The sequence below is a fragment of the Chiloscyllium plagiosum genome, unplaced genomic scaffold, assembly GCF_037043375.1.
Source record: "Chiloscyllium plagiosum isolate Xiang-an unplaced genomic scaffold, Cpla_swu_hap1 HiC_scaffold_9, whole genome shotgun sequence".
NCBI classification, from domain to species: domain Eukaryota; kingdom Metazoa; phylum Chordata; class Chondrichthyes; order Orectolobiformes; family Hemiscylliidae; genus Chiloscyllium; species Chiloscyllium plagiosum.
In genome coordinates, this window is record NW_028270147.1 from 55,869,413 (window position 1) to 55,889,281 (window position 19,869).

At 39.4% G+C, this 19,869-nt stretch overlaps 1 protein-coding gene across 3 annotated transcripts in view; it reads left to right on the forward strand.

Moving 5' to 3' along the window:
* Positions 1-19,869, forward strand: part of LOC122554385 (uncharacterized) — a 94,335-nt gene that overhangs the window by 27,504 nt on the left and 46,962 nt on the right. For all 3 annotated transcript variants that reach the window (XM_043699312.2, XM_087990644.1, XM_043699310.2), the window contains exons 3-7: positions 1,918-1,990; positions 9,854-10,031; positions 11,031-11,190; positions 12,262-12,385; positions 14,778-14,818. In XM_043699312.2, coding sequence (XP_043555247.2) covers positions 1,918-1,990; positions 9,854-10,031; positions 11,031-11,190; positions 12,262-12,385; positions 14,778-14,818 — 576 coding nt within the window. The remainder of the gene's footprint in view (positions 1-1,917; positions 1,991-9,853; positions 10,032-11,030; positions 11,191-12,261; positions 12,386-14,777; positions 14,819-19,869) is intronic.

The following is a 19,869-nucleotide window of genomic DNA, read 5'->3' on the forward strand; positions in this document are numbered from 1 at the left end:
TAAATAGAGTACATTTGATGTCTATCAATGCTATTTCAGACTGCTTCCAAGTCATGGGACTAATGTATCATATCCTGTTGACGGAGATAATAATTGACAGCAGTTTAAGGCATGTTTCCTTAAAGGTGCACATAAATGACCAGAAACTGAACTAGACTAACTACATAAAAATTGCACAACACCAGGTTATAGTCCAAAAGGTTTATTTGGAAATTCTTGTTAGTGGAATTTATAACAAAAGATATAAATTCTGTGTCCAATGATCCTGCTCCACTAGCTACCTGACAAAGGAGCAGCACTCTGAAAGCTTGTATTTACAAATAAACCTGTTGGACTATAACCTGGTGTTGTGATTTTTTAACTTTGTCCACCCCAGTCCAACACCGGCATCTTCACATCTTGTATAAAAATTGTGGCTACAAGTGTAGATTAGAGGCAAAAACTTTTGCATTGCGTAATTCAGACTCCCCAAAGTCAGACAAGGCATAAGTGAGGAGAATGATGAAATAATCCCCATTTGCCTGGCTGTGTAGATCTCCAACAACATTTGAGAAGTTTGATATTAATAGATTGTTTATGGATGTGGTCTCTCCATGATTGACGCTTAATAGCAGCAGTGTGTACCATATACAAGATACATTTGCAGAAATTCACCAAGGCTCCTTAGACAGCATCTTCCAAATCATGATGACTCCCATTTGGAAGGACAAAGGGCAGCAGCTAGAGAACATCACTGCCTATAAGTTTCTTCCAAACCACCAACCATCCTGACTTAGAAATATATCACTGTTCCTTCAGTCTCACTTGGTGAAAATCCTGGAATTCCCTCCCTAATTGTATTGTGGGTCTACTTAAAGCAAGTGGACATCAGCGTTTCACAAAGGTGGCTCACCACCATCTTCTGAAGGATAGCTAAGGATGGGGAATATATCCTGGCCCAGCCAGTGACACGTACATCTGAGTAATGACTAAAAAAATACCATCGCAACACTTAACAAACTCCTTTCTCTAGCCACTGACTCCACAGTGCTGCCTGGCAACTGCCTGAGACTGAGCCAGAAGGTTCTCAATCCTGATATCATATTTGCAATGAGATGAGCTTCCAGTAGCATTTATAATGCATCATTATAACCTCCTGAGGCATGCCTGACTCCAACACTGGCTCAGCTCATTTGCTGTTGAAGTCCTTCTCCATGCCTTTATTACTTCTCAGTTGGCTAATGTAACAATTTCTGGACACTCTCCCACACTCCATAGATGTGAAATCATCCAGAACTGCTACCTGTGATCAATCTTGTATCCACAACCCCTGTCTTTTTCTGACCTACGTTGGTTCTTGGTTTAAGACGGTCTTCTTTATTATAATTCTTATCCTTGTTCATAAACCTGTTCGTGGCCTTGACACCACCTAATTTTTATAATCAGCTCCACTACTCTAATTCTGGCATCCTCAGTTTCAAGGGCTACATGATTTGCAGTCTTGTCTTCAGTTGCCAGGTTCTAACCTTTTGTAACTCCTTCCCTCCTTTTTTAGATCACTCCTTAAAATACTCTGACCAAGTTTTTGGTCATTTGACCTAACACTTCCTTTGTAGTTCAATATCAGTTTTCACATAATGACATTCCTACAACCACCTTTATTTATTTAAAGGCAAGTTGTTCTTGTAAAATGGTGATCTCAAATGTTTATCACACTTGACAAAACCCAATAAAACTACATAGATATTAAACTGCCTGAAATGCAAGTTAGATACGAGATAAGTAATGTTTCCCTAGTTTTGCTATTCCTGATGGTATGTTTCAAAAAACTTGTTAATCAACATTCTTCTGTCATGTTTTGTTGTTGCTTTAAGGAAGTATGTTAACTAGCCAACGAGGAATCGGAGCTTAGTATTCATATCCCATTTCTTTTGACAGTATCTAAGAAGAATGGCATCTCTTCGTCATCGATATCATACACAGATGAATATAAAATTTTAAACACTGTAAGGTAAAGTGGATAAAGAGTATAGTAATGATTATTCTAACTCCTTAAGCGTGGTGGATGCAGAAGGTAGGATAAATTGTCCAGTATGTTGAACAATTGATGCAAGACACCTTAGCCACCAAGACTATTTGAGATTCTTTTCAAAATACAGACAAAAGTTAAAAGATATTTTGTTAAATTTGATTTCACCACACAGATTGAAAAGATATTCTTTTATTTTTGCTTTTACGTAGCCACACATGTATTACTCTGTTTAAATACAGTGCAGTTGTACTACAACATTCCATTCTGTGTCATTTGTATAATTCAATTATGATCATTCCTGTCCTCCCTAGTGTTTGTCTTTCAATGTTTTTTGCATTCAGAAACAGGTCATTAAGCCATGTAGATCAAAAAAGGTTCTCGTCACAATCTGTAGATGTTAACTAATCTGAACTAGAGGAATTATATTTGGTTGTAAGGATTGAAAAAAGAGGAAAAAAAAGTAGGATTCCTATTCTGATTATAACCTAGAAATTTTGCTATAAATTATATAGAAGTAGTCAGCAGCTGAGGACTCAGATGTGAAATCACTTCACCTGCACATCCACCAATGTCATTTATTGTATTTGTTCCTCCCGATGCAGTCTCCTCTACATTGAGGAGACTGGACACCTCCTCACAGAGTGCTTCAGAGAACATCCCTGGGACACTCTCACCAATCAACCCCAATGCCCCGTAGCCCAACATTTCAACTCCCCCTCCCACTCTGCCGAGGACATGCAGGTCCTGGATCTCCTCCACCGCCACTCCTTCACCACCCAACACCTGGAGGAAGAATGCCTCATCTTCTGCCTCTGAACACATCAACCCCAGGGCATCAATGTGGACTTCACCAGTTTCCTCATTTCCCCTCCCCCCACCTTACCTCCGTTCCAACCTTCCAGCTCAGCACTGTCCTCATGACCTGACCTACCTGCCACTCTCCCTTCCCACCTATCTGCTCCACCCTCCCCTCTGACCTATCACCTCCATCCCCACCCCCATTCACACATGTAATCTTTGCTACCTTCTCCACACCCCCCATTTATCTCTCCACCCTGGAGGCTTCCTGCCTCTATTTCTAATGAAGGGCTTTTGCCCGAAACATCGATTTTCCTGCTCCTCGGATGCTGCCTGACCTGTTGTGCTTTTCCAACACCACTCTGATCTAAACTGTGAAATCACACTCATAGACAGAAAAGGATACTTTAAACTCAATGTACAAAAAAAAAATCCAGTTTTTAAGAGAGAAGTAGGAACTGGTGAAAGAGAAAAGTTAAAATTGTATTCTATGAACAATTTTTAAATATTTCAGTTAAACGAACAGTAATTTAGAGATCCAAAACCTTTAGAAAAAATTTAAGACTGATTCAATTCCATTAACGACTTGGATATAGGAATAGAAGGCTCTATAGCCAAATTTGTGGATGCCACAACTGCATGGGACGGTAAATTGCAATGAGAAAATAAGAATCTTCAAATGGATATGGATAGACTAAGAGAATGGCAAATGGAGTTTAATCTTGATAAGTGTGAAGTCCTGCATTTTAGTCAGAAAAATGGGAAGGCAACCTGTTATCTGAATGGGGAGAGACTTTGGGATGCTATGCTACATAGGGATCTGGGTGTCCAGAAAACTGGCATGCAGGTACAGCAGATAATAAAGAAAGTGAATGGAATGTTGGATTTTGTAGATAAAGGATTAGAATATAAAGGGGGAGAAAGTGAGGACTGCAGATGCTGGGGATCAGAGGGCTTATGCCCGAAACGTTGATTCTCCTTCTCCTTTGATGCTGCTTGACCTGCTGCGCTTTTCCAGCAACACATTTTTCAGATTAGAATATAAAGGTAAGGAAGTATTGTTGCAACTATACAAGGCATTGGTGAGACCATATTGTGCATGTTTTGGTCCCCTTATTTGAGGAAAGATGTAGTGGCATTGGAGGCAGTTCAGAGGAGGTTTACTCGATTGATCCCAGAGACGAGGGGTTTGTCGTACAAAGAGCGATTGAACAGTTTACGCCTATACTCTCGGGAATTTAGAGTGAGGGGAGATCAAATTGAGGTATTCAAGATGATAAAGGTATTGATAAAATAAACTTGGAGTCTTGGGATAAGGGGTAGCAAATTTAAAACAGTTGAGGAGAAACTACTTCTCTCAAAGGGTTATGAATCTGTGGAATTCACAAAGTGTGATGGATATTGGACAGAGAGTAAATTTGACGAGGAGCTAGAGAAATTTTTAATTGGTAATGAGTTTAAAGAGAGAAGGCAAGAAAGTGGTGAGTAGCATATCAGCCATGATTGAATGGCTTAGCAGACCCAATGGACAAATTGCCTAATTCTGCTCCTGTACCTTATGAACATCTATGCTGACGTAGATCCGATTGCTAGTGATGTTGTTGATGTTAATTCTTGCTGATCCTTTCAACTTTTTCAACTCTAGTGCATGGTGAATATGACAGCTGTTCCTTCTCTTTTGCTTACCAGTTTATATCTCAATAATGTACAACTTTAGAATCTGAGATAACAACAACTTTTTGCTGGGTCCCAGTTTTTCACAACTTGATCCTGTGCATATACAATTTGACCTTTCAGCAACATATCTTTCTACAAATCTTGAGTTCCTTTGGGTAATGGGTTGACAAACTGCTGATGATGTTGAAAGCACACCCTGTTCAGCAAATTTCTTAACGTTCTGGAGGTGAGTAGTGTTCCATTATTTCACATTACTCTTTCAGGAATCCCTTGCTTGGTGAACAGAACTGATAGGTTTTTATTTACTTGTGGGAATGTCATTTATTGCTCATCTATAGTTATCCTTGAGAAGATGTTGGTGAGCTGTCTTCTTGAACCGCTGCAATCCATGGGCTGCAAGTTGACCCATAATGCCATTAGGGAGGGAATTCCTGCACTTTGACCCAGTGACAATAAAGGAACAGTGACATATTTCCAAGTCAGGATGGTGAGTGGCATCGAGGGAAATTTGTATCATGTGGTGTTTCCATGTGAGATCTCAGCTGAAGTAATCATGGAAGCTTTCAAACCTTTCACTGTTTGGATAACCTGAAACCTTATTAGTTGTAATCTGCAACTATGATATGTCATACTTGACTGTGAATAAATCTGCTCCTATATTATGCCAAAGTCTGAATGGTACAGGGTGACCTTCAGTTAAGGTCAGAGTTCCTTTCCTGGAAATCATGTATTTAAGAGAAAAGACTTTGTGAAGCATTCCTTCCAATAGGAACCAACATTAAAATTGGAATTAGTGTCTGTAGTCCTTAGCAAAAAGAAATTACACCTCTACCCTGTAAATTGAAATTTGGAACTTATATGTGGAATTCCTACATTTGGAATAACCATTAAAACAAAAACCATTTCTAAAATATTTTTAGATTTAGTAAGATTCAACTGACAGCACTGACTGTAGAATGCAGCTGGGAGACTGCTGCCTGGGATCTCCACAAGGGTCACACATTTATTCACTGGGTTCTGGACCACCAATTGAGATTATTGCTTGTTCCAGGCTATGTCATGGCTGCCTGGTGCCATCTTTTCAGGGCTCTGTAGTATTCCCTTTATCTTCTACCTCCGTCTTCAGGGTTCACTCGGGCCATTGCTTAGAATCATAGAGATGTACAGCACGAAAACAAACCCTTTGGTCCAACTTGTCCATGCCGACCAGATATCCGGAGTTAATCTAGTTTCCTGGCTGTCTGCTGGTCTTTGGCCTTCCTCCCTGTCCTGTTGACTAGCAGTGTGTTAGTGATGGACATCTGCTGCCTCTCTTTAGGTGGAGCTGGCCAGTGCTGCAGATTTCCAGCATTGAATTGTGGCTCACAGCCAGTGGGGAGGCATGGAGAGCTGCAGGTTGTTGTCTGGGCTACGGCTTTGGCCTCTACGGTCCACATGGAGTTTGGCATCTCTCCAGCATTGTTCCATTGGTTGTGGTCCACATTATGCCCCAAAGACTCATCCATTCTGACCCCTACTTCAGTGAGGAGGTATGAGAGTTGCTGAGCTTGTCTGTCTCCATTGTCTGGTCAGGTCCTGTGGGCAGTAGTGCCCTGCGTGACCCCTCAGGGATTCTAGCAGGCAGCTCTGCTAAGTAGTCTGGGTCTGGTGAGTGGTAGGTGCCTTGGGCAGTGGACAAGGAGAGATCACAAATTAGAAAGTGGCAGTGGTCTCCAGTCTGAGAGGGAGAGATAATGCCACAATTGTGCTACTCTGGTCAGGTGAAGTACTAGAGTACTATAAACAACAATGAGCATTGTTGTCGAGAGTGTGTTGCTGGGAAAGCACAGCAGGTCAGGCAGCATCGGAGGAGCAGGAGAATCAATGTTTTGGGCAACAACATTGAGCATCACAGGATTAATGAGATTTCTGATCTTAATAACATAATGATATTAAAGCAAACAATGCTTTAAGGAGTAACCTTAAATGCCTACTCCCTGTACTCCAGTAGCTGTCGTTTCTTTTTTCTGCTGTGTACTCTTGTACTTCTGGCACATATTATATGTAGGCACTATTTCTTCAGTGTCTACCCAACTATCCTGGCTTTGAGATTCCACTTCTCCATTCCTTCATGTATCTTTTGGAAAAGATTTCTGTGCATCTTTTTGGTCCAGTAATTCTACATCCAGTCAGAACACTGTCTTCTCATGAAACATCATTTCTGGTTGATTCTATTTCCTGTATCCTATCAGCCATCCTTTGGATCATTTGCTGAGGCATCAACTGTTCATCTTAATCTCCCCTCAAATTTGATTCTGTTTCAATGAATCTTTGCAGTTGATGTATTATCTCCTATTTTCTTGTTTTGGCAGCAGCAGAGAGAGAGCAGTACCTTTTCCCCTCCTGGCTTGCATTTTGGAGTGAAACCATATGTCTGCCATCCTATTTGTACTCTACACCTAATTTGCTCTTGGAGATTAGAGTAACAGTGGACAGTGTTCACCCTGCATTAATAGCATTCTCCTATGACAGGTGTGCGTGGAATTTCACACATCCATACACAACTAGCAAAATCTCTCCTGCCAAATTGGCATATCTGTCTCATCTGATGTTAAAGTTTATGATGCAGATGTTATTGCTTTTTTTTCTTCGCCTTGCGTTCTCTGTTACGGAAAAATCTACTTTTCTGATTTTGGTGAAAATCCTCTTGTGACTGTGACCACTGATATTCAACATCATTTCTCGTCAGCTCCTTTTCAGTTTGCTGTGCATTCTGACGTGTGATGTCTAAAGGAACTCGAGCACAAAGCAAGCCAAGAAATGTCCTTTTTTTAGTGTTTTCTAGACAATTTCTTAGATTGAGCCAGGCAGCAGGCTCTCCTGAATCTGGTAACATGAAATGAAACAGGAACAATAAATGACCTCATGACAGAAGAGCTTTTTGGTGACAGTGATCACAACATATTAGAACATTTAATATGAGTTTGAAAGGGAGAAGTGTGGGTGCGTGTTTTAAAAAATTCTCAAGGTCAGGTTCGTAGGAGAGTAGTCTGACACAGAACAAACGACCAAGAGGCGAGTCTGCTAGAATATGGGCATTTTATTCCCCGCAGCGTCGCCACAACGGGTCTGGCTTATACTCACTCTACATGTTACCGGAACTGGGAGCCGTCAGTTCTCGTAGAGCGGTTGCCAACAACCCACGCTCGGCGGTTAAACGTAACCCCGGAGCAGACTCACCGAACTGGAGACTTTTCCAGCTGATATACTCTTTTCCAGATATAAACATTCATGTGAACAGCAGAGCAAGGCTAAAAAACACATTCCATTCTGGTTACATACAGATAAGAAGATTCACACGGGGAGGTGTGTAATAAGATTCACACGGGACTAAGCAACACCTCCATTCCGGTTAGATTCACACATGTATTGGGACATAATTTTTAACCGTTTCACCACATTCCACTGCTTGGAATTTTACACCACAGTGCGTGACATGTTACAATGAGGGAATGAAGGCAATGCTGGTTACAGTGAACTGGAAAAAACAGTCAACAGAGTTGCAGGGGTTGCATTTTAAGGACACATTTAATAACACTCAGCAAAGATTTATCCCAGTGAGAAAGAAGCACCTTTTGAGAAGAATAAAATCCAAAAGAACTGCAAATACTGTAAATCAGAAATAAAAGCAGAAATTGCTGGAAAAGCTCAGCAGGTTTGGCAGCATCTGTGGAGAGAAACCAGAGTTAATATTTTGGCTAGGGTGACCCTTTCTCAGGAGGGGTCTGAGGAAGGATCTCCGGATCCAAAACACACACTCTAGGTGGAGAAAGTTTTGGATCCGGTGACCCTTCCTCAGACCCCTCCTGAGAAAGGGTCACCCTGGCCAGAATATTAACTCTGATTTCTCTCCACAGATGCAGCCAAACCTGCTGGGCTTTTCCAGCAATTTCTGTTTTGTGCCTTTTGAGAAGGATATGCCACCTATGGATAAATAAGGAAGCTAAGGATAGTATTAAACTTGAAGGAAACATTACATAAATCTGCAAAGATTAGTGATAGATGAGAGGATTGGGCAGACTTTGAAAACCAGCAAAGAGTTGATATAAAGACAGAAAGATTAGGAAGGCAAATGAAATGTTGCCAATTATCGCAAAGGGAATGGAAAATAAAACTAGAGAATCTTTACTGTACGCATTTACACATTTTTTTGGTCTCCTGATTTAAAAATAATCTATAATTGCCTTCAACGTAGTTCAGAGAATTTTCACTTAACTCATTCTCTCCTATGAAGAAAAGCCAAATAACTTGGGTCCATGCACATTGGAATTTAGAAGAATGAGATGTGATCTTATTGAAGTATAAAATTTTGAGCATCCTGAATAAGGTGGATATCCAGATGTTGCTCCTTTCTGTGGAGGAGACAATTGTTAAGGCACTTCGTTGAAGAAGAGGTCTGCCTTTTAAAACAGATGAATAAAATTATTTTATAGAGTTGTTCTATGTGAAATTGTCTTCATCAGAAACTAGTGGAAGCTGTGTTCTTTTAAATTTATTCAAAACAGAGTTGTATAATTGAATGATTTTCACTGTTTCAGTACCAGCTTTGACTGCCTGCATCCCACTGCTTTCACTCTCTCTTCTTGCGCACTAAGCTATCTGTGTGGTTTCGAGTTATCGTAAGAAACCTGCAATCTAATAACTAATTGGCTTTTCTTTTGGCTATAAAAACTCTCATTTCTTCATTTTACTCTAAATTATATTAAAGTCCCAAAACATAGGAATAGTCTAAACCTTGTATTTGTAACATTAATGATCCCTGTTAATATATTTGTTTGGGCAGATGCCTGTTTTAAACAACAGTGTTAGCATCTTTCTACGTTTTTATAATGTGTATTTGAAATAGACGTCAATGAAGAAAATTTAGTTTCAATTTAGCTTCTCTATCTTGAAATCTTTCTTGAAACATCTTCCATTTAACTGCTCGGACAAAAAAAGGAAAACAACATAAGTTACTGGTCAAAATACTCATTGTCACAAATCTTCTCTCACCAAAGTAACCATTATTTATTTATATATTAGAAATTGTGTTGTCGGACTATTCTTGCCTAAGCCCCTTGTGTGCTTTACTGTTTAATGAGGTCACTGAATATCATTAAGACTTGACATTTTAGCCTTTGCTGGATATACATTTCATTCAGTATCACTTCTTGCCTGTTTGAGATCAGGCGAGTTGGCAGAGATCAAACGTCTTTGGATTGTGCATCATCTTATTACATAATCTAGTAATGTTAAGTCTGTTTAGATTTTTTAATATAAAGGTATGAACATGTAAGGCTTATTTCTTAAAGGAAGAATTCTGTCCTTTTGATCTTCCTTCTCTTGTAGTCGTATACACGAAGAAACCAATAAGAAAAAGGAGCAGCAGCACCAGGAAGTTGAGCAGAAAAATGTATTGCAAATAAGAAAAATGAAAGGGAAACATCAGGACCAAGTTAAGGAATATGAAAGTAAAGAAATAAGAGAAAAAGAAATAAGAGAAAAAGAACTACAGAGGAAATTCAATGTATGTACAACATATTGTGAAGTTACAGCTAACTATTTTGTGCTTTGTATAGTCAAAAGCTTTAAACTAATGAAAAATCAGTTCAAAGTTGCAGCTTGTATTGCATTGTGCTGTATTGCAATAATCAATGTAATAAATGTATCCCAGATGGTTTCACAATCTTAGACACAACTGATTTTTCACCACCATCCTTTCTCTTCTGCTGTGCCTATGTTATGAAAAGCTGTGGATTTTATTCTCCTTGAAGTTTTTTCAGTCTTTTTTGCTACCTTTGTTCAAAACTGATACTGAGCAAATATAAAGTGTAAAAGTAGAAATATTGGAAATACACAATAGCCTGGTTAGGGTGCATCTTTGAGTTCTTCATTCTTACTGTTTTTATTTCTTTTGTGTGAAACCTCAACTGCAAGACAAAGCATTACATTAATAAAGGATCCTCTGAAACATGATGGTTCTTTTGAGGGAAAATTGGATGTAAATTTGAAACTCTGGAAGGACAAGATTTGGAGATTACAATTGAAATAATTCTATATTGTCCAGGAAAGAGCTACTGTAGATACAGCATAATGGAATCGATGACCTCAGTGCCCTAAACTTGCAAAGTTGGAACTGTTTTTTTTTTCATGTGCCATCTGACTAATTTTTCAATTCCAAGTATTTATTTCTGATCATCACCACACTGGGTAACATCTTGAACCTTCAAGGTACACTCAATGTTACCTTGGCGTTTTTCACTGGAATGTGTTCTGATTTTAGATTTCTAATTTTTAATGCAGCTAGCATTTCATTAGTTGGATGCATTGGTTATCCTGATTGGAATACTATCGATCACCTAGCAAGACACACTGCAAGAAACCACTTAGTTAGGGAATGCTATAAAGTTTTTAATTGCACCACACAAGACAGGTCTGAAATGGCTCAAACTTTGAGAAATTCTGTTTTTACTTTCATCATTATCATTAGTGACAATTTTAATTTTATTTGTTTGTTTGTGTTTAGCTCACAGGCCTGGAGGTTCCTATATATAAAGTTCAAGTGCAGCAGCTTTTAAAGGGAGGAAAACTGGACCTCACTGTGAAACCGGGTGAAGTAGTGGAAATTATCCGTATGGTTGATTGTCCTACTGGAAAGTGGCTAGCCAGAACTCATGATGGGAATTGTATGTAAATAATTTGCTGCTCTTATATTTTAATTCTTTATCCCTATCTGTTTAATTTCTGATTTGAAGGAACTGGTATTGGACTGGGGTGGACAAAGTTTAAAAAATCACTCAACACCAGGTTATGGTTTAACAGGTTTATTTGGAAGCACTAGCTTTCAGGGTGCTGCTCTTTCATCTGTTACTTCCAGAAACTCTTACATCCCAAAAATTTGTAATACTTAGATTTAAAACTCCTCAATCATGATAAAGCATAGGGTTACTGTCTCTTTTTTTTTCAATATATTTACTGTACAGTGAGCTTCAGTATCCTGGGAGCTTAACCCCAGGAAGTGCAATATTCAGGAGTGTTTCAACCTGAATGAGTGTCAGTGCCATCAAAATGAGAGAGAAAAATTGGGAGAAGGCCAAATGGAACAAAAATGTCCTTGAGACAAAAGACAATTATGATTTAAGCTGAAAAAATTCCCCTTCAATTCCAACTATTTCTTATAAAGCAGCCAGTAATACTTGGAGATGAACATTATATTGAACTTTCATTTTGAAGTAATTTTGCTGTTTCATTATAGTGTTCCTTACCGGTCTGACATGTGATTTTAAGCTGTCCACACAGATGAGGAAATGATTTGGATTCTTTATTCCTTTGTTACTTAGATCAACTCATTTACAAACACCTACCTATCCAATGCAGAAAGATTTGTATTTACATAAGCTCTTCTCACGCCCACTGAATTTCTCAATGCACTTTACAGCTGATGAAGTGCTTTTGAAGTCTAGTCACTGTTGTAATATAAATTAACACTGGGTGGAAGGCCACCATAGGGTTTCCATGTCAAGCCCTCTTTTAAAAAAAATAGATTTTTGTGCTCTCACATTTTATTTTACAGATCTGCTTTTAACTGGCTTCAAACTTAAAGTATTTCCCAGAAAAGTTGTGAAGCAGTTGCTTTCACCCTTTGCTAATCTATTCAATAGGATGGGATGAAGACCTGTTTGTGATGGGTAATGAAATATTTCATTGATGCTGCTTCTGAAAGGTCCATCAAGGAGTCTGACTTTTTATTATTACAGATGGTTACATCCAGATTGAAGCTGTGAAAATGGATAATGCCGAAATTAAGGAAATTAGTAAAAGAATTTTGAAACAACCAGAGACATTTGAGGAAATATACGATGACGTTGGTCTTCCTGAAATGTAGGTACAAATTTCTTTCAGTAAACAATTTACCTACTTTTGGTACAGCAAAATAATCAATGAATAAATACATTGCTACTTGGTTTTTCTCTTCTGTAAAGATTTTTTTTTATTTCTCCAAATTAAACGCATCCTTTTGGTTAATACACCTATCTTTGCTTTATATTCTGTTCCCTCTACCAATTGGCATTCACATGCAATGGAAAATTCCAAAAGATTAAATGTTACCACCAGAAGCAGGTAAGTTAGGGTCTGGTAGAGTATTAAAATATCTCAAACCAAACCTAAATTGGCCTTCAGTCAACACATCTGCTGTATTTAAGAAACATGGAAGAAAGGGAGGACTGCCAATCCAGACCGGGAGGTGGATTGGCTGGCTAAATATTTTAAAGAGGCTGACAGCCTCTCTTTTGACTTGCTTCGCATGTTGATTCATGGCTGATGTGTTTTTTTGACTCTTGGAAAACCTGCAATTCAAAGGAGGCAAGAACATGTTTAATGAGTAAGTTCTACTTGAAGGTGAAGCAAAACAAGAGCATTTTCCCCAAACATCATCTTTGCAAACTCCTACACAAGCACTGCCAGGGTCAGTCATAAGATCATAGAAACATTCAGTACAGAAGAGGCATTTTGGCTCATCGAGTCTGTGCTGCAAAAGTACATTGTGACCTACATTCATAACCACTTTCCTACACTTGGCCCATAGCTTTGAATGGAATGACACTTTAGAAAGTACTTGGATGAGCTTTTAAAGGTTTTGAGGTTTTGCATCTCAACTGTTCTCCCAGGCAGTGCATTCCAGAAGACTTCCACCTTCTGGGTGAAAATGGTTTTTCCTCCAATGCCTTATTAAATCTCCTGCCTTAGGTTTTAAAATTATGGTTCGATTGTCATTGAACATAACCCATGTTCTTGTTACATTTCCAAGAACTGGGATTATGGTGAGAATGAGGCTGAGAAGCTTATCTGCCATGATTGAATGGTGGAGCAGACTCACTGAGCTGAATGGCCTAATTTCTGTCCCATGTCTTATGGTCATATGGGATTTGGACATCATCCCTAGGGATAACAACTGAGATCCTACGTTTCCACCCTCTTTCACCCACAGAATTATAGATCAGTCCTTTGCGCAGCTGCAGGAGCAACTATAGGCTCTCAATCTTCTTCTGCAGCCTCCTTTACACAATCATGCTGACTTCTGGCAGAGAACCCGTTGAATGAAAGAATGGTCTGCTGTAAAACGAGGACTCCAAAGGCTGCGAGGAAACCTGCATATCGATACTTCACATCTAAAGCTTTGTGATAGAATCCCTCCAGTGTGAGAGCAGGCTATTCAATCTCTGGAGAGATCCAACCCAGACTCCTACCCTGTCCCTGTAAACCTGCATTTCCCATGGCTAATCCACCTAACCTGCACATCTTTGGATTGAGGGAGGAAACCAGAGCACACAGCAGAGACCCACACATACGTGGGAGAATGGGCAAATTCTACAGAGGCAGTCACCTGAGTGGGGAAATGAACCTGGGTCCCTGGTGCTGTGAGGTAGCAGTGCTAACCACTGAGCCATCGTGCTGCCCTAAATGGGAAAGTAAGCAAAAGTAAATGACAAAAGGATGTTGATGCAAATCAACAAAGCAGAAGATGATAATACACCAGTAAAGAAATGAAAGATGGATCTAGATGAGGTGTAAGTAAAATAAAGTCATCATAGTCTGTTCAGACCATTGGGCTATTTTCCCATTAGAGAGAGATGACTGTTGGTGGTTTAACCTAAGAGTCACCATGCCTCAGATGAGAAAGTTTGAGATGCAGAATCCTTCATTGTGTGGGAATTGAATCTATGCTGATAGTAGCAATGTGTTACAAACAAGCTGTCCAGCCGATTGGGCTAGTATTATGATTGAAATCAGTGAGTCTAAAATCTACAAAATGCACTGTTAACAATACTTGAGAATTTCTTGATTAAATCCCAACTTCTTATTTTACTTTCTTCCTCTTTTTTTTCTTTTAGTTCTTCACTGGCCATTGTCACTATTTCATCACCTTGTAAACTTGGTTTTGTGGAGTTTAGCAATATAGGCCAAATGCTTCAGTATAGATCAAACTTGATACCTTATGGTTCCTGCTGTTTACAGTCCTACCCAGTCATGAGATTATGATGTTTTCTAAGACTTCTGTGCTGAATTTAAGATTATTTTCTAGCTGACAACTTTCCTGACAAGTAAATGTTGTGCCATATCTTAACTTGACTTGTCGAAATTATGAGCGCAGATAATCTTCTGTTGTAGAACAAAAGCTCATTTTATTCATTTGCATTAAACTGTATGGTGCAAGGTAGAGAAAATGGTGTGGAAGTTGCATGTTTCATTAATGGGGACAATTCTTCCACAGAACTCCTGAACTGTGTTCCACATCACCAATTCAAAATGTTGGTAAGTGTTTTATTAGAATTTTGTTCCATTCAGCTGATTACTTGATTATACAGGCTAGATGTTGCTGTACCTTTTTTAACACATTGCCTATGATTGGTTCATGTGTTTCAACTTGTTAATTTACATAAAACTGTTGTTATAAATATGTAATTTCATGATTTAATGTATTTTAGGAATACAAATTTTAGTTTCTGGTTTGAAAGTTTAAAATGTAAGGTAAATGAAAACTTGAGGTTTGAAAAGCTGGGATGTTTAGGAATTGGAGAAAATTAGTTTAACTCACTTTTTGGGACATCTCGCTTATGGCATGTTTGTTACATATTGTACCAGGTAGTCAATGATTCATGAGGAATTTTCAGAGTTTGTTAATTTAGTCAAGGAACAACCGTTTAGGTATGGTACAGAGACCACCAAGTTGTTTTAATGGGTTGGAAGGAGTAGAAAGGCTTCCAATTGTCCGAGCATTTGTTTGTAACATACTAGCTCTGTATCTCTAATGGTGAGCATTTCTTTGCCTGGTTTCATTCTCCCCTTTGTCTCCCTATTTTTTTTTTTTGATTTTCCTTTTTTTCCTTGGATCAAGCTGTTGGATTTTTCCCTTTATTTTCCCTGGTTCCACATTAAAACGATCCTTTATATCCTCTGTGGATTGTGACTTGTCCTTGGCTGGTTATGGTACATACAATTACAGCAGTAGATTATATGTGCTCAAATAATTCTCCAGCTTGTCCTTCACCTGTACTGATATTTTAGAATAAATTTATTGAGGATTTTTCCCCCTTTAGCAGTCAATTGTTCCAGCTTGACATTTCTTTTGCTTTAATTTTGCCTCCATCTCACCACCTCGATGTGAGTTTCTCAATGAATTATGTATCTATGTCTTGTCGCTTAAAAAATGATTTCTGGCCACAGAAACCATTTTGTTAAGTAGTTGTAGATGTATGGCTCTGTGCTTCTTTCACCATTTTCACCATGTATTCCCTCATGTTTGTTACTTCAGACATAACAAGTCATTTCTGCATGCATAGACTAACATTCTAAGGTCATGTCACATGTTCTTGACTTTTGAAGTGATCTCATTGAAAGATCAAAAGTGGATGGGAAAAAGAGGGTATGTGTATCATCCCAACTTGGTCCCAGTAAAGGCAAAAAAAACATAATTGGAGTTGTGTATAGACCTCCTAACAGTGGTCAGGACCAGGGACGCAACATGTACCGGGAAATAGAGAAGGCATGTCAGAAAGGCAAGGTTACATTGATCATGGGAGACTTCAATATGCAGGTGGACTGGGTAAATAATGTTGTTAGTGGATCCAAAGAAAGGGAATTCATGGAATGCTTACAGGATGGCTTTTTGGAACAGCTTGTCATGGAGCCCACAAGAGAGCAGGCTATTCTGGACCTAGTGCTTTGCAATGAACCAGACTCTATAAAAGATCTTAAAGTAAGGGAACCCTTAGGAAGTAGCGACCATAATATGATAGAGTTCAGTCTGGAGTTTGAAAGGGAGAAGGCAAAATCGGATGTAATGGTGTTACAGTTGAATAAAGGTAATTATGAGGGCATGAGAAAGGAACTGACTAAAATAGACTGGAAGCAGAGGCTAACCGGGAAGACAGTAGAGCAAAAATGGCAGGAGTTTGTAGGTATAATTGAGGACACTGTACAGAGGGTCATTCCCAAGAAAAGAAAGATTAACCGGGGAGGGATTAGACAACCTTGGCTGACAAAGGAAGTCAGGAAATGTATTAAAGAAAAAGAGAGATCCTATAAAGTGGCTAAGAACAGTGGGAAATCAGAAGATTGGGAAAGATACAAAAGCAAACAGAGGATAACAAAGAGTGTAATAAGAAAGGAGAGGATCAAATATGAAGGTAGGCTAGCCAGTAATATTAGAAATAATAGTAAAAGTTTCTTTCAGTACTTAAGAAACAAACGACAGGCAAAAGTAGACATTGGGCCACTTCAAACTGATGCAGGAAGCCTAGTGATGGGAGATAAGGAAATAGCAGGAGAACTTAACAAGTACTTTGCGTCAGTCTTCACAGTGGAAGACATGAGTAATATCCCAAAAATTAAAGGGTATCATGGGGCTGAGTTGAGTATGGTTGCCATTACGAAAGAGATAGTGCTAGAAAAGTTAAAAAGTCTTAAAATTGATAAATCTCCTGGCCCCGATGGGATACACCCTAGAGTTCTGAGAGAGGTGGCTGAGGAAATAGCAGAGGCATTGGTTGAGATCTTTCAAGAGTCACTGGAGTCAGGAAAGGTCCTGGATGATTGGAAGATGGCTGTTGTAACCCCCTTGTTCAAGAAAGGATCAAGGCAAAAGATGGAAAATTATAGGCCAATCAGCTTAACCTCGGTTGTTGGTAAAATTCTAGAATCCATCATTAAGGATGAGGTTTCTAAATTCTTGGAAGAGCAGAGTCTGATTAGAACAAGTCAACATGGATTTAGTAAAGGGAGGTCATGCCTGACAAACCTGTTGGAATTTTTTGAAGAGGTAACAAGTAGGTTAGACCAGGGAAACCCAGTGGATGTGGTCTATCTAGACTTTCAAAAGGCCTTTGATAAGGTGCCACACGGGAGGCTGCTGAGCAAGGTGAGGGCCCATGGTGTTCGAGGTGAGCTGCTGGGATGGATTGAGGATTGGCTGTCTAACAGAAGGCAGAGAGTTGGGATAAAAGGTTCTTTTTCAGAATGGCAGCCGGTGACGAGCGGTGTCCCGCAGGGTTCGGTGCTGGGGCCACAGCTGTTCGCATTATATATTAATGATTTGGATGAGGGAACCGGGGGCATTCTAGCGAAGTTTGCCGATGATACGAAGTTAAGTGGACAGGTAGGTAGTACTGAGGAAGTGGGGAGGCTACAGAAGGATCTAGACAGGTTGGGAGAGTGGTCCAGGAAATGGCTGATGGAATTTAACGTTAGCAAGTGCGAGGTCTTGCACTTTGGCAAAAAGAATAAAAGCATAGACTACTTTCTAAATGGTGAGAAAATTAATAAAGCCAAAGCACAAAGGGATCTGGGAGTGCTAGTCGAGGATTCTCTAAAGGTAAACATGCAGGTTGAGTCCGTGATTAAGAAAGCGAATGCAATGTTGTCTCTTATCTCAAGAGGGTTGGAATATAAAAGCAGAGATGTACTACTAAGACTTTATAAAGCTCTGGTTAGGCCCCATTTGGAGTACTGTGTCCAGTTTTGGTCTCCACACCTCAGGAAGGACATACTGGCACTGGAACGTGTCCAGTGGAGATTCACACGGATGATCCCTGGAATGACAGGTCTAACATATGAGGAACGGCTGAGGATACTGGGATTGTATTCGTTGGAGTTTAGAAGATTAAGGGGAGACTTAATAGAGACGTACAAAATAATACATGGCTTGGAAAAGGTGGATGCTAGGAAATTGTTTCAGTTAAACGAGGAGACTAGGACCCGTGGACACAGCCTTAGAATTAGAGGGGGTCATTTCAGCACAGAAATGCGGAGACATTTCTTCAGCCAGAGAGTGGTGGGCCTGTGGAATTCATTGCCACGGAGTGCAGTGGAAGCCGGGACGCTAAATGTCTTCAAGGCCGAGATTGATAGATTCTTGTTGTCTAGAGGAATTAAGGGCTACGGGGAGAACGCTGGTAAGTGGAGCTGAAATGCGCATCAGCCATGATTGAATGGCGGAGTGGACTCGATGGGCCGAATGGCCTTACTTCCACTCCTATGTCTTATGGTCTTATGGTCTTATAGTATTTAGGGTGGTAGCTGAAGTACTGAACTGTCTTAAAATCTACATAGGCAATGATTCACATTTCCAAGAGAAAGTTGTCAACTTATTAATTTCATTTACACATTCCAAGGGCAGCACATTGACTCTGTGGTTAGCACTGCTGCCTCGCAGTGCCAGGACCTGGGTTCAGTTCCACCCTTGGGCAACTGTCTGTTTGGAGTTTTCACATTCTCTCTCTGTGTCTGCATGAGTTTCCTCCGGCTACTCTGGTTTCCTCCCACAGTCCAAAGATGTGCAGATTAGATGAATTGGCCACACTAAATTGCTGATACTATCCTGGGATGTGCTGGCTGGGTGGATTAGCCAAGGGAAATGCAGGGTTAGGGTAGGGGCTTGGGTCTGCTTGGAATGCTCTTCAGAGAGTCAGTGTGGACTCGATGGGCTGAATAGTCTGCTGCTGCATTGTAGGGTTTCTGTGATTCCTTTCACTTTATATATTGCACTTAATTACTCTAAGATGAATTATTCCTATTTGATATTGTGCCATTTTTCTTCTCACTACCCATTATTCTAAACGGGACATTCCACTAATTATCATTCTATTTCATAAACTCTGGAGCATCCTTTAATGTCCAATAAAAGATGTTTTTAATACCTTTTAAAACAGAAATCAAACATTACCATGTGGTTCCATTTTGCTTATTCGTTCAGTCTTTTTGAAATAAAACACATTTCTAAAAAGCATCTTGCTAGGTTATGCCCAACTTTTCCTTTTTAAGATTACACCAAATTCAAATAGAGGAACAACACTCCTGATGATTTTTTAACTGTACAGCCTGAGAGGTGGTGTTGAACTGACTGACAAGTTTTGTTCATGATCAGTTTATTTCTTTCCAAATAATCTTTGCCAAAGTTTTAAAACGAATTAAAACTACACCGGCTGTTTCCATTGAATTGTATTTTAATTTTAAGCTTGTTTGCCCCCTTAAAGTTCATGTAAATATTCCTTTGAGTACTTGAAATGCAATTTGTATCAAGTTACTTTATCTATCAATCCTAATATCAGAAATGATTATACACAGACTTTATAGCTTTACATGGTATTCTTATATCTGAGGCGCAAGTGATGTACATTCAGTTTAAAGGTTACTTTCACATCTTCCATTATCATCATATCTGTGAAGATAACAAATGGCAAGTTCAAATTTCTCAAAGATGTAGTCCAAAGATGATGTCTGTAGGTCAATTCTTGAATTTTCAAAACTCCGGTGTCTCTTGCTGTACTATCAATACGTAGATGACTGTCAAAATCTGTTATATACAG